Source organism: Coturnix japonica, chromosome 5, assembly GCF_054131305.1.
Source record: "Coturnix japonica strain WE chromosome 5, WE-NBRP24, whole genome shotgun sequence".
NCBI classification, from domain to species: Eukaryota; Metazoa; Chordata; class Aves; order Galliformes; family Phasianidae; genus Coturnix; species Coturnix japonica.
This window is the reverse complement of record NC_140667.1, coordinates 55,371,216-55,386,253: the sequence shown is the minus strand read 5'-3', so window position 1 is coordinate 55,386,253 and position 15,038 is coordinate 55,371,216. Positions and strand designations below refer to the sequence as shown.

Below are 15,038 nucleotides of genomic sequence, written 5' to 3'. Positions count from 1 at the left end.
ATGAATTGGGCGAGCACTCAAGGAAACTCAAACCATAAGCCCTACCCAAAGCCCTGGGGAGCTGCTGCCAAAAAACAGCCCTGGAGAAATTGCTCTTTGTCAATGATTAAGGTGGAGATTGGGGGGGAGGAGGCAAGAGGGGAGGTGGGAACAGAGAAAGGGGATGAGTCGTGCTTGAATGCCACTATTCGTATGGGTGCCCCATCCCTGCAGGCATTCAAGGCCAGGCTGGATGTGGCTCTGGGCAGCCTGGGCTGCTGGTTGGTGACCCTGCACACAGCAGGGGGTTGGAGCTGGATGAGCACTGTGGGCCTTTGCAACCCAGGCCATGCTGTGATTCATTCTCTGAACCAGTGATTTACAAACGACGTGTCAGATATCCAGTCAAATTTAAGTACTCACACTCTGGTTGGCAAATACAGAGCTATTTGGAGACCCACAGACAGTTTCCTAGACCATGTTTTTGTCTCCTTAACTCCTTAATAAAAGCAAGTTTCTAAGGATCTGAATATTTGTAAAGAAGACTGGATGTAATGTCCAACTTGGGCTTTGCAGGATTATCTTGTCTTACACCCCAAAGCAGCAAGAGAACATAATCTTATAATGAAACGTGACAATGCCAGAAGGTTACTTGCCCACTCTGTGCCTATGGGCTGTGGGCAGAGTGATGCAATATTCTTCCTGGAAAGAATCTGCTTTTCCAAGGAACTGGGGTAGTAGGGTACAGAGCTGTTGAGAAAGGTGGGCAGTGCTGGAAGCACTTAAGGACGTAGCTGAGTTGTTGTGCGCCTCATTTCTAACTTTCCATCAGAAATAAATAGTGTTGTGAATGTTGAGATCTATTATTTAAGGGTTTCAGAATTGGCTTGTTTATGGTTTTTAAAACAAGATGACATTACTCTTTCGCCCTTGTATAGATCGAGTGCCTGGGAGCCATGGTGAGTCCGACACTGGACACATGGTTCTTATAGGGAGCAACTGAGGCAGCTGGGGTGGAAAGGAGACCCAGGGGAGACCTCAACACTACAGTTCCCCAACAGGGGGTGGTGATGAAGTGGGGGTCAGCCTCTTCTCCCAGATTACGGTGACAGGACGAGAGGTGGTGGCCTCAAGTTGTGGCAGGGAAGGTCAGATTGGGTATGAGGAAAAAATTCTTCGCAGAAAGAGTGGTGATGTGCTGCCAGAGCTGCCCGTGGAGTGATGGAGTCCATGGAGCCGAGGAGATGTAGCACTGAGGACACGGGCAGTGAGCGTGGTGGGGTGGGTTGGAGTTGGGCTTGGGGATCTTAGCAGTCATTTCCAACCTGAGTGAATCTGTGCTGCCTGCACTGAATAACCAGGAGCCAGAGCTCCATCCAGAGCATCCACTGTGTGCCTGGGGTTGTGGGCTCCCTGCTGAGGGCCCTGAGTGCAGGACACAGTGCTGTCTCCTTGGGGGTACCTGGAAGCCAGCCTGGAAACTGCAGGAGAGCAGCGTTCCCTTTTTTTCCTTGAGCACTTGGCGAAAGTCCTGGAACACTTTGATTTCAACAGATCTCTCTTATTTTGTTCTGGATTGTAATCAAAACCTTTTTGAATGCAGAAAGTGCCAACCAGCCGAAGCTGGTCCTGATTGTTATTTTCAGCCCTTGCTAAAAATCTCTGCCTGTTTGCTCATGTGTGAACGTATCCCCCAATGTCTGCACAGTGCCAAGCACAGGAGGCGGCATCACAACACAAAGACTCAAAAATGGGAATGTTGGTGCTTATTTCTCTGAGCTGTTGCAAGGCTTTGTTAATCATTTCACAGTGCTTCGAGGCATAGGGTTTGTGTGGTTTCTATCTCAGCAAAATGTGTATCAAACACTGACAGCGCTACCGTCATTCATATTTATATTCAGTAATGATTCAGGCTCTTGAAAAATCATGTCCAAATTACATGTTCTATAGCTTTAATTTCCTGTTGTTAACGAGGGAATGATTTGCAATTTCATGTTTGTCCTCCTGTACGCAGCCTGCCAGCATTGCTCAGTCACCGTGTTGAGCACCACAAACAAAGCTGCTTTCTTTTTGTATTGCCCGTTTTCCAAATCTTGTGTCTTTTAACATTTCTCTCTAAAAAAGAATTATTTCACTGAATCTTTGTGTTTTTATGTACGTGTGCGCTACTGTAGGACCTGAAGCAGATAAACCTCTGGGAGATTCAGTTTGGACCAATATAGGGCCAATATTTATTTATTATAGCAGCATCATAGGATTAGCTTATGATGACTGAGAACTTTGTTGCATTATTGGTTTTGCCTCCATACATCATGAGCAGTGGGCAGAATGGGTTCAAGTATGCTTTACAAAGATCCAAAAACAATTTGGGATATTTTCCCAATTACACAAACAGAACATGATGCCCAGGAGGCTGATCTATGTGCTGTGTGTACAGGAGCAGTAAGATATGTTGCTATTAAACCTTCTTCCCTTACCACCTTCAAACAGCTTGTCAAGGGGCTGCAGCAGGAGCTGAACCGCCTGTACACACTGTTCTGCTCTCGGAATCCAGAGTTTGAGGAGAAAGGAGGGAAAGTCTCCATCGTGTCCCACTCTCTGGGCTGTGTCATCACCTACGACATCATGACTGGATGGAACCCGGTCAGCCTTTACGAGCAGTTGCTGCGGAAGGAGGAGGAGGAGCTTGAAGACAGTTGGATGAGTTACGAGGAGCGACGTTTACTTGAAGAACTTTACCTAACCAAACAACGGTAATGCATCCACTTCTGGCTCTGAAAGGATAAAACCACAGCCCTACTTGAAGCCCTTTGGGTGTTTCCAGAACCCCCATGGCTCTTATATTTTACTGATGTTCCTCTGGCATTGCTGAATGGCAGTGGTAAATGCTAAATGCAGGACTAAGCAGACAGGGAGCTGGCAGTGCTAATGAGAGCTCTGAATCTATATTCTACAGACTATACCAAACACAAACAAGTAGCTGTTACTCACTGCCCACATGCACTGGGAGCTCCTTCTAGCCTAGGAGCCTAGGACAGGGTCAGGCCATTAGCCCCACAACTATTTGAGGTGAAACACAGCAGAGTAACTCACAGGTGTGTTTCAGTGAGCTGAAACAGCAGAACCTGAGTAGTGAAATGCCAGAGTCTCTAGAGAAAAATGAGAAGTGTTCTCTAAGACTGAGCTTGGAAATTGAGCTCCACCAGCTGGGTGCAGATGTTGTGGTTGCTGTGATTGAGCTTACGGGATTACTGCTGTGCTGCAGATCATTTACCAGCTTCTGCCTGCTGCCATTTAGAAATGTTAAGGCAGTTCTTAGAACAAAGCAGCACTGCCCATTGTGACAGATGGGGTCTTGGTTTCATTGTATGCAGGTGCTGGTAGGGATTCTCAGTATTAGGTGACTGTTTAGATAATTACTCTTTACCCACAGTGTTAAGGTGCTTTCCCTGTTCTAAACTGGGTTTCAGGGTACTGTGAGACTCTATAGATAGAGAATCTAATAGTGAGAGCATGAACTTCAGTTTTTCCAGTGGTGTTTTGGAAGTGATAGTATTGCATCAGATCCGCCACGCCTGAAATCAGTATGTGTGTAATTAGGGATTGGTACAGGACATCTCTAACAGCTGCAGGGCTGGATAAAGCACGGTCTTCCTGAAAGAAGAGAAGTAGGAGACCCAAGAATCGTGCCCAGGGGTAAGGTGACCCTTCAGGCTTATTACCAGCATGTGACCAGTGAAAAATTACAGTCTTCATACCCACACTCCTGCTCCTTAGGTATGCACTGAAGCGTTTCACGTTTCATCCCCAGTAATCCAAGTACCATTTGACACAGGAACTTCTGTGATAGATGGAGCGTCTTCTCCTGTTTGCAGACCATCATAGTGTAATTCAGTCTGGAATGGTAAAGGATGTCAGTTTTACTATCCTCTGGATTTCTGGTGTTGCAAGGCTGTCAAACACGTGGTGGATTTCTGGAGATACTGATGCCTGAGCAGGGTGTGTGACAGCATGCATAAATATACTACACTGTAGAATGTGAGCATGTAAATTCATTTATTGGAACCCTTCAGCAGCGGCTTACAAGAGTCAAGAATTCTGTACACCTTCTTTTTTAAGACCAAATCACATTCATTGAAGCATACAAACTGGTTAAGAGGAGTGCTCTTCAGAAAGCTTTAGCTCCAGACCAGTATCTTTCTAATCAGGATGACAGAGGTTAACCTTCATAGTTTTGCTTGCAGAATGCTTTAGGAGAAACATGAAGAGGTGCTTTTTCCTGTTTCAAGGAGGGCATGATGCTCTAGTGCTGGGTTAGACGTTGTTCCTCCTACAGAATGGTGAGAAATAAATGACTTTTTTTAGTGATAGCTGAAAATGTAGGGCCCTGCCCTCCAGATTTTGCACGACAGTGCAGAACTCCATAATGGGCCATGGATTTTCCTGTGGTTCTGGCTGAACAAAACAAACTAAAACTGGATAGTGTGGCTGCAGAAGCACCAAGGAAGCAGGAGGTGAATCACCTGCTCCTGAGGAGGGAGGATGGGCACATGTTTGGGGTGATGAGCAAGGAAACTGTCAAGTCATGATTGATTCCTCTTGTGGTCAAAGAAACAGGATTTCACATGCATTGATTGTTATTCAACTGGGCTGCCTCAGAGGAAGAAGCAACGTAGTCACTCTCCTCTGCTAAACAAACTGTTGGACCCTCCATGAATTCCTGTTTGGATCAGATGCCTTAATACATCCGTGTTTTTCTGTCTCAGAAAGATCTGCTTGTTTTCCAGGTTGAAAGAGATAGAGGAGAGGTTACAAGACTTGAAGGCATCCACCATAGCAAAAACACCTGTCTTAAAATTTAAGGTATGTGTGCCTAGATTTTCACTGACCATCCTACTCACACTAAGAACACACTTGCAGTTTGAGTTATTCTACTTTCTTTTTTTATTTCCATGCCACAAAACATTGGTAGAACAGCATGAATGTGTGCGGATGCCCAGAAACATATTGCTATATTCATGTATTTCTATTTCTTACAAATATATATGTTTCTGTGTCAATTCATAATCCAGTCTGGGAGTTGCTATCACACCACACACACATGTGGGAAGGTAAAAACCACTTGACAAATTGCACCAATCCCATACCTTGAAAAACTGCACTTCTGCTTTGTTGACTGATCCAACTTCCTCAGGGGCTGCTTCCAGCACATCACACCTCTGAGTCAGTCAGAGTCAGTTTCCTCCAGCAGTGGATTCTCCTTCGAAATGACTCTGGCCTGGCAGGTAGGACAGGTTACTTCTCATCTCATGAAGCAGATGGCTTGCTGGTTGGCTCTGTCAATTGCTAGCGTTTTGTATCATTGCAAAAAGACATTTTCTAGTGTTGTGGTGGGATGTGCAATGCTTTCTCGTTGCTCTGCTATATCCTAAAATACTAAGCAATAAAAACGTGACATGATAGATAAGAAGAAAATAGATCATTGTTCTTAACTTGCCATTTGTCTTTCCTCCTGAGTTCAGAAGCACTCCCAGAAGCCAAGGTCAATCTTGAGCTGTGAAAAAGAGGAAACTAACTGTAATTCAATTTGTCATAGCCTTCTCCTTTCATCGTGGCTTAAAAACACATGTTGTGCTATTATCTCTACCATCAAAGAAGCTGGAGACAGACATAGTCCTCTTGCTCTGTGCAAAGATTATTCTTCACTCAGCTGTGTTTAAACTGAAGATTTCTTTGAACAGATGCTTTTTAGAGGGAGCAGGAAGGGAGGGGAAAAGAAAGCAGCGAGAAGAGAGACCTGTATCCAAATTACTCTTAGGTAATTTCCCACTGCTGTGCGTCCTTTTTCATACCCTTACTGAAGAAAAAAAAAAAAAAAGACATTTTGTTTTTTTTATGTCAGTACTCCTGGTGTAAAGCAAAGCTTGTGACTCTGACTGCTTGAGTACCTGCATGGGACAGAGCTCAAGGGGAGGGAAGGAGACTTGAGGGGGAACAGGAGAGCTTTCCATGAATGTGATATCAAGGTGCCTCTGCAAAGGGAGGATTTTTGCAGGATGTCATTGAGAGATGATTGCTCATCAGCAAGGCAGTGCAGCTTCCTGAGAGTGACTGCTTTGTAGGCACTGACTATCAATCACCTTGGCTCCTGGCAGACAGAGCTGTAGAAGGATCTTGAGTTTTTATTCACTTCAGGTGCTTGATCTACAAATTGTTTTGGGCTGTGCAATGCAGGAGACTGGAGTCTTTGATCCCCGATCTCTTATGCTGTCATACACAAACAGGCAGCTACGTGCAGTTGTAATGAAAAGGACGAGCCAGAATATGAACATGTAGGGAATGGTGTAATGCCTGCTTCTGCTTAACATTAAAATTAATCCGTCAGGTCTTCTGTTTACGAATCATAACCAGGAGAAAAATGTTATCCCGAAAAGTGGTGTTCTGAAAAATTCCTTCTCTGTTAAACAATTCCAGTAATATTTGTGAAGTGCCTCAGCCCTGCTTTGTGCAGGAACACCAGAACTGAGGAGATGCCTTCTAGGAAGGTTTCAGTCCTCTGCTCCCAGTGGATGTCATTGGATGGTGGTCTTTTCTTCAGCCACTTGGCTACAGTGCTAAGCATCTAATGAATGCAATTTAAAGGGCTTTATTTTTGGAAGGCTTGCTTTTGATTTTTAGCATTTGCTGCTTTGGTATTGATTTATTGCCACCCTATAAGGTACCCTCCAATTGGTACTTTGTCTTTGTGAACTTTACCAGAGATGGAAGATCACGTTGAAGGCTTGTGCATGGAGAAGATAATGCAGCAAAGGACACTGCGCTCCAAGAAAAAGCATCTGTCTGTGGACACTGCTAATCTCGTGTTTATCGATAGAGACGTGCACCTTGTGACCATTTAAATTATGTACCTTTGAAGGAGTTTTGCATGAGGAGAATTCTGGGAAGCATCAGCTGGCAGTCGCTTTCCGATTTCTTTCTGAAGCAGGAAGACCATAACTGTGTACTCCAAATGCTGCTTATAGGCACATCAGATGGACAGGGTTAGAAGTTACGTATTCACTTCAAAGGGTTACACAGTGAATATCTGTTTCTGTTGTGTTTGAAGATGAGATGTTGTGTTTGAAGATGACAAAGCTTTTTGTCCAAAGTACAGAAATGTAAGGGGTCTCTGTAAAGATTAATTGAAAGAAGAGCTGCTTTGAACCAGCCTGGAGTAACACCGCATATGACAACGAGCTGTGCTTTGCTGCATATGACATTGAATAGCTTTGCTGCAGACCTAAGGGTTTTTTCCCATGGAACTGGAACTTGAGCATTCTTTTGGAAGGAAGAGGTGGAGTATCATTGCCAAGTGCGAGGAGGAAAAATGTTTTGTTCAGTGCTGGAATCTGGTAGATGAAACAGGCCATTATTTCCACACCCTCGCTCCATGTGCTGACATATAGCAAAGGCGGGTGGCAATCCAAGCATTCTCCACGTGCACTCAGCAAGAATGAAGTCATTCCTCTCACCAGCTGAGTAGCAGCACGTTGACAGCTGCTTGGTTGCAGTGCCCTGCAAACTGGTGCTACTACTGGGAAAGCTACAGTGAAGCTGCAATAATGGTCAAATTAGTTTTTCATATAAGAAAATATTCTAAAGGTTAAGAAGTAATTTTGACTTTGAAAAATATTTTTGACTGCAGAGTTTTATGTTTAATGTTCCTGGGAGACAATGTCTGAGGCTTGGTAATGGCATACAAAGCCCTTCACCTCTTGGTCGCTGTTGAATCCTGGCCCACATTGGTAGTGACCAAATGTCGTTACCACTGATGTGTGTTCAGTGCTGTGTGTCAGATGGGTTTACAGCTGCAGTGCAGGTTTGCTCCTCCTGCCTCCTTTGCAGCTTTGCACAGCGTGGGAGTGGGCTGCAAGGTATCTCAGTGTGCTGTGCTCAGTGTGCTGTGCTCAGTGGTTCTGTTTGTGATGTGGTGACACTTCTGGTGAGCACCATTCTGTTCACTTAACACCAGATGTTTGTAAGAGATTGTACATTACATAACACCAGCTTGTTTGTGTATATGACTACCAGAAGGGTTTTCCATAGGTCATCTTCAATGCTCAGTGTAGCTTGCACTGGTGGCTTATGTAGCAAAGTGAGTCAAGGAGTGCGAGCTGAGGATAAGGTTATGGAGCTGTGGTGAACTTGGAAAACTTGCATGAGAAGCAGACTTCAATGATGTGAAACATGCCACATTTCTTTCCTTTGTGTCTTTTAAGTTCTTGCATTACTCCTTCCAGTGTTGGCAGACTTCTTCCAGTTCAAATATCCAACGTGGCTTCCAATTCTCAGACGGTGCAGCATCACAACATGCAATTTCTCACAGCAAAAGAAAACCAAGAAATTTAACTTGCTGTGTTGCACTATGTACATTACAGTGCTCTTCCTATGTACATTACAGTGCTCTTCCCTGTTTCAATTTACTAATACCATACAAGTCCCTTGGTTGAAACAGAGAGAAATCAAATCCAGCTGTGCTAGAACGTGTTATTCTCACCTTTGTTAATACAGATGAAATCTCTCCTTAGGTTGAGAATTTCTTCTGTATGGGATCTCCACTCGCGGTGTTCTTGGCGTTGCGTGGCATCCGCCCAGGAAACAGCGGCAGCCAAGATCACATTCTGCCCAGGACAATTTGTAACCGCTTGCTGAACATTTTTCATCCCACGGATCCAGTGGTGAGTTGTAATTGCAGGTGCAAGCTTTTACCTTTTTACATGTCGGCTGTGTGATGATGAGTTCTGTGTCCCTGCACAGCACTGTCAATGATTGCTGTGCCGTGTCTCAGGTTCTGTAACTGTGGAGTAACATTTGCTACGAATAGCTGCCTTCAATATCATATGCTTTGCTTCTCTTTTCAAATAAGGGTAAGATTTGAGTGTACTCAACTTAGTTTTTTGCAAAGACGTGAAATAACTCTTCCAGTCAAGTTCCAACTTGGCTTTAGCTTACTGGCTTCCATTGAATGTCATAGATCCAAATCTACTGCTGCCATCACAAGCAGTTCACAAGATACTGTACAAAAACAAAGACACTGTTGTTTTCCCCAGGGGAATAACAGATTGTTAGAGGCTGGGATAGGTCTTGGGAAGGAAGTATAGGTATAGCTTTGTGCTGTTCTTATGCTCTTCCATAAGCAGTCAGTGTTAGCTGTCATCAAAGGCAGGATCTTGGGCCTCTGATCTGTACAGCCTTGGCAGTCACTTTGACAAGAGCCGACTGGATAGGAAGGGGTCTGTATTTTCAGTCTTGCCACTCAGTTTTTTCTTTCCCGGATTCCTCTTGCAGGCCTATAGGTTAGAACCTTTAATCCTGAAGCACTACAGCAACATTTCACCAGTCCAGATCCACTGGTACAACACTGCAAACCCTCTACCTTACGAGCATATGAAGCCAAGTTTTCTCAACCCAACAAAAGAACCTACCTCAGTTCCTGATGGCGAAAGTGCTTCAACTGTACCAAGCCCAACCACTTCACCGGTCATGGTTCGGCGCCACTACGGGGAGTCCATAACCAACATAGGCAAAGCCAGTATACTGGGTAATTGTTCCTTGTCCTTTATTCTTCAGGGTCTTCTTGTAGAGCATCACTGCTCTGCGGTGTTTAAGAATTAACTTTCCGAATCAGAGTAAGCCCTGATTTAGAAGAGCTTCAAGTGACTTTCACTGGAGCTTATATTTGAGCACGCACATGCAGTTTTGTTGACTCAGGGACTTTCCTTAGCTCACTGTGTGGGATCTGGAAGAAGGTTTGTGTGACCTGGTGCAAGAAATGCTGCCAGCCAAACAGATAGATTGTATAAAAGCAGTTCAGTTCTTAAGTGAAGGCATGCAGCGTTTCCAAGCAGTGTTCTCTCACAGTACACTGCTTTTTGCTGTTTTATTGCAGCAGCTTCATTGTCTTGTCCAGACGGTGGCAGCAAAGCCAGGAGAAAACATCTCAGATGTGTTCCTAGCTTTCACACCCTTCCTGAGCAACCCAAATAGTCCTACTGAAGGATGGCAGAGCATTTCTAAAGCTTTGTAAGGGTTATTCCATCACGAGGATCATGAATGAAAGAAGTCTCAAATATTCCCATGGGATTCTTAGGTTCAGAAGGTAGCATCGTGGTTACGAAACGTTTGTCTTAAGCTTTCTGTATGGGAGGAATTGCAGCGCAGACGTAAAAGTTCCAATTTCCCTTCTGCAAAAACATTCTAGTCTATTTTTTTGTTCCTCGTAACTACAGGTTCCAAATTACAGCCTTGCCTTGTCCACTAGATTAGCGTCACGATAAACAGCGTGCACTTCAGTCAGATAAGCTGTTCCCACCCTAGAAAAGCATGAATGGTGTTTCCCATCACCCCGCTCTAATTGACGGGTACAGTGGAGGCTTTACTTTGCAGTTGGAATTGGCTGACCTCGTGCTTGTTTCCCTTTTGTTTGTTTGTTTTTGCTGAGCTCAGGAGCTGCGAGCATTGGGAAGGGCCTTGGAGGGATGCTGTTCTCCAGATTCGGTCGCTCAAGTACACAGACTGCAGAGCCAGGAAAGGATGGAGCAGAAGGAGAAGACAAGAAGAGCACTGTGGGAACGCCGCCTTTCTCACACAGCAGCTCCAGCTTCCTCGAACCCACATGTTAGTGACTGGCCCACCTTACGTGACCTGTGGGAACAGGATCTCCAGTGGGCTGCGTGTGTGTGTGGTGTGGGAGCCCTGGGCAGGTTGAGGGAGGGGATCCTTCCCCCTGCTCAGTGCTGGTGAGGCCGCACACAGGGTGTTGGACCCAGTTCTGGGTCTGCAGTAGAGGAAAGGCCTGGGCATGGTGGAAGAGAGCCCAGCATAGGCCAGTGAGGTGCTGCAGGGCCTGAAACAGCTCTGCTGTGAGGGGGGCTGAGAGCTGGGGCTGCTCAGCATGGAGCTGAGGATACTTGGAGATCCCATCCATGTCCATAAATAGCTGAAGGGAGGTGTGGAGAGGACAGAGCCCAGCTCTATGCAATGCTGCCCAGTGCCAGGACAAGAGGTAGTAGACATAAACTAGAGCACAGGAGGTTATGTCTGGCTATCAGGCAGCACTCTGTGTTGTGTGGATGGCAGAGCACAGGAATGAGTTGTCCAGAGATGCTGTGGGGTCTCCTCTTTGGAGATACCCAGAAACCATCCATGCACAGTGCAGCTCTGGGTGTCCCTGCTTGAGCAGAGCATTGGGCTGCATGAGCTCTAGAGGTCCCTTCCAGCTTCAGCCATTCTGTGGTTCTCTGCAGGCTGTCCAAGTAGTGACTTTGTTCTCCCTGTTGTCTTCTTTGTTTTTGTCCTCTTATAAGACATTTATCTGTGTATCTGTGTCTGTCATGCGCACACACACACGTGTGTGTATGAGTTTTAGCTAACACAACCTGTCCATCAGTAGTTCCTAGACTATCTCAAGGGAAAGCAAAATAATTGCTTCGAGAATCTCAGCCTCTGTCATGAAATAGATTTATGTAAATTTGCCCATGCATTTGCAGACCTGAAGCATTCTCTGTTTATAAAGGCAGGTATGGCTGGAAACAGAGGCTGTCCTTGTCCTGCTCTGAACAGCACAGTGCAACTTTAGCAGCTGGGTTTTTTTTAAAGCACATATACTTCCTTTACAGACATTCATACTTTATTTTTAAACTTCTCATCGCAAGGCGTGGCTTTTGCAATCTAAGCAGTCACAAGTGTTAGCACTGTTGTATCTTGTGATTGCATTCACATGATGCATTGCAGTGTGTTGATTGCTGCCACTTCCAGCAGATAACCTGCCTGAGTCACTGCTGTGGACAGAGACTTGGCTTTAAACTTCAGGGAAATGGAGTGGTGTGGCTGCCAGTATTGTGGAGCCCTTAACGAGGTCCCATTGCATGGTGGCACATTGAGGTCTCCTGCACGATTCCCACATCCCTCTTTGCTGAAGTCCCATCTGCAGTGCTGTGTCCAGGTCTGGAGTTCCCAATACAAGAAAGACAGGGAGCTGCTGGAGGGGGTCCAGAGGAGCCACAAAGATGCTCAGAGGCTGCAGCACCTCCACTACAAAGACAGGCTGACAGAGCTGGGCTTGTTCAGCATGAAGAAGGCAGTGGGGTGACCTCATTGCAGCCTTCCAGGACCTAAAGGGAGCCTATAAACAGGAGGGGAGTCAACTCTTTACAAAGGCAGATAACAGCAGGACAAGGGGAAATGGATGTAAGTTGAAGTGGGAAGGTTTAGATTGGATGTCAGGGGGAAGTTCTGTACTGTGAGAGTGGTGAGGTGCTGGAACAGCTGCCCAGAGAGGCTGTGGATGCCCCATCCATCCCTGGAGGTGTTCAAGGCCAGGTTGGATGGGGCCCTGGGCAGCCTGGGCTGGTATCAATGTGGAGGTTGGTGGCCCTGCCTGTGGTGGGGGGTTGGAGCTTCATGATCCTTGGGGTCCCTTCCAACCCGGGCCATTCTGTGGCCCATCCATAGGAGGAGAACTTGGAGCAGTGGCCACGAATCTGTGGGCAGAGTGATGCAATCCGTGGCCCCAGTGTTTGCTTCGGAGAGAGCGGCCGCACAGCTTGCAGTGGGGTTTGGCTTCCTCCCAAGCTTCTGTAACAGAGATGGGGTTGGTTGGGGTGTTTTTGCTGCAGAGCAACCGGTTCTGAATGCATGCATCTCAGTGGAAATGACTGTGGTTGTCTCCTGGTATGCGGAGGCTCCGACTCCCTCTCCTTGCTGTGTTTGGAAAGCAGCAGAACGCCACTGTGAGATGAAGGGCTGTCACTCCCTGGTGCTGCTGTGCCATGACCGCGGAGGCAGCGCTTGTTGTGATGCTCCATTTTTGCTCTCTCCCAGCCAAGAATTAAAATTCCTTGAAATTGCTTTTGATAAATGGCTGCATTTTTTACTCAATATGGGGTTTTGGCTTTTGTAGCTAAGCAGGCTTTTAGTTTTGTCCTTTTCATTCCGTTGCTCCTTGCAGAGATTTTCTAACCACTGAAGTGCCTTCACAATAGGTCGGCCATTGGCCCAGTGAAACATGCAGTGAGAATTGTTCTGAATGTGGTATTAATCAAAGCAACCATTACAATGAAAGGATAACTGCTGAAACGTATTTGGAATAATCTGGAAATTAAAAAGGCTGGAGCTATGGCTTTCTGAAAGCACGTCATACTGCATGTAGTCTCAATGGGGATTCGGCTGCCAGAGGTACAACAGATCCCTTCATTGCTGCAGGCTCTGAGCATCCCCCTCCTAACAGAGTTTGCTAAAGGGACCACAGCATCTCCTGGGTATTTCTATGTAGTTATTGTAAGGAGCATAGATTCATTTCTATAATCATTATAGATTATATACAATTACTTAAGCATATATATATATATACCACCTGTTTTCAAGCTGTAGGTTTGGTTTCTGCAGAATCAGAACCTAAAGGTGACAGACAAATAAGCAAGGATTTCTTTTCCTTCCAGTGACATTCAATTCTAACGGCGTTTCTCTTTCTTCTCCAATTTCTAGTGGAACTGGAGCACAGGATTGATTTCGAGCTCAGGGAAGGTCTGGTGGAGAGCAGATACTGGTCTGCAGTCACGTCGCACACTGCCTATTGGTCATCTCTGGATATTGCTCTTTTCCTCCTAACCTTCATGTACAAACACGACCAGGACGATGCTGACAAGTCCAATTTGGACGCTGTCTGAATTTTGACGGGGGGTTGGGAGGGATGGGAAAGGAAATCTGAAAACCAATGGCACAAAACGAATGTTAAACCGCGGTGTGTATGGCATGGAGGTTTCAGGTTTAAGTGCATGTTTGGGGTTTTTTTCCCGTTTCTAAGGAGCAAAAATGATTTGTATGGAAAAGCACTTTATAGTTTCAAACGTTTTGCAGTGCTTAATCAGACCTGGAATTCTTGTTGACTTTGCATAAGAAGACGACACGGCGTGCAGCACCTGGTGCGCACCGCTGTGCATTGTGCTCGGGTGACGTTCTTGTTGATGACCATTAATTGCTGTTCAGTTCATTAAAGTATAAACAGAGGAGTTGATTTAAAAAAAGAAAAAAAATAATAATTAATTTCCATTAACGAAGTCTGTGTTACTTACAAACCTAAAACTGCCATGTTCCAATGTTGTGTGTGTCAGTCAATAACGGGCGGTGGTGTCGTCTCTCTAGGATCTGTTCAGCTGCACATCCTGTATCCACAGACCCATTCTGAGTGCTGGCTGCTGGGCTGTGTTCTACGTGGCACGTGGAGAAACCAACGCTGCAAAGCACCACGCGGATGTCAAATACTGTAATTATAATTTATTATCTCCCTTTCATTTTATCCCAGTGTATAAAACATTACTTTTTTACTGGTTTCCTTTGACATAATTTAAGAACCACGTTTATTTTCTACAGCGTTAAGACTTTTTCTCAGAAATGCATATCTTTGTACTACTATTCAGATGAATATATGGACACTGTGGCACACTTTAAGTATTTTTTCATTAAAATAAATATTTGTGGTTTCACACAAATGACGTTCATCACCTTCTTCTCAAAGGTGAGTCATTGCTTGGCCACGTCCCGCGTGTCTCTGAAAGAAGAAGGCTTTGCCCTCAGTGTGTAGAGGGTCCCTTTGCCATGAGTAGATGTGTATATATGTGTGTTTCTGTATAGAAACGTATGTTTGTGTGTGTATATAGGCATGCAAGGAGCCATCAAGAGGAAGGAGAGCAGCATTATATAAACTCAGTGAGCCCTGAGGATACCAGAACTTAGACTGGGTTTGTATCTGAATTCAGCAGCCTCCAAGAGGGATGTGTTGTGATGAAAGGAAATCATCTCCTGGTGAAACACTAAAAGGTCATGGCTGGGATCTTAAGCCATGCACAGCTCTAGAGCAGGAGTGTCAGATGCACAGCCTCTGCGCTGCCTCTGGCTCAGGTACTTATGGTCTGTATGGCACATTTAGAAGCTGCAGAATCTCAGCTTTCCTTTGCAATAATGAAGCTGTGGTGTTGGCCAATAGCTGTGTTCTCAATGTAAACAGATGTGGGACCATCAGC

General features: G+C 45.4%; 1 protein-coding gene across 8 annotated transcripts in view; it reads left to right on the top strand.

The window, feature by feature from the left end:
• The window catches only part of DDHD1 (DDHD domain containing 1), a 58,321-nt gene extending 43,814 nt beyond the window's left edge, over positions 1–14,507 (top strand). For all 8 annotated transcript variants that reach the window (XM_085549735.1, XM_015865941.3, XM_085549734.1 and 5 more), the window contains 6 exons: positions 2,470–2,732; positions 4,767–4,842; positions 8,547–8,696; positions 9,307–9,559; positions 10,465–10,635; positions 13,504–14,507. In XM_085549735.1, coding sequence (XP_085405861.1) covers positions 2,470–2,732; positions 4,767–4,842; positions 8,547–8,696; positions 9,307–9,559; positions 10,465–10,635; positions 13,504–13,685 — 1,095 coding nt within the window. In that variant the 3' untranslated portion in view covers positions 13,686–14,507. The remainder of the gene's footprint in view (positions 1–2,469; positions 2,733–4,766; positions 4,843–8,546; positions 8,697–9,306; positions 9,560–10,464; positions 10,636–13,503) is intronic.
• The last annotated feature ends 531 nt before the right edge of the window (positions 14,508–15,038 follow it).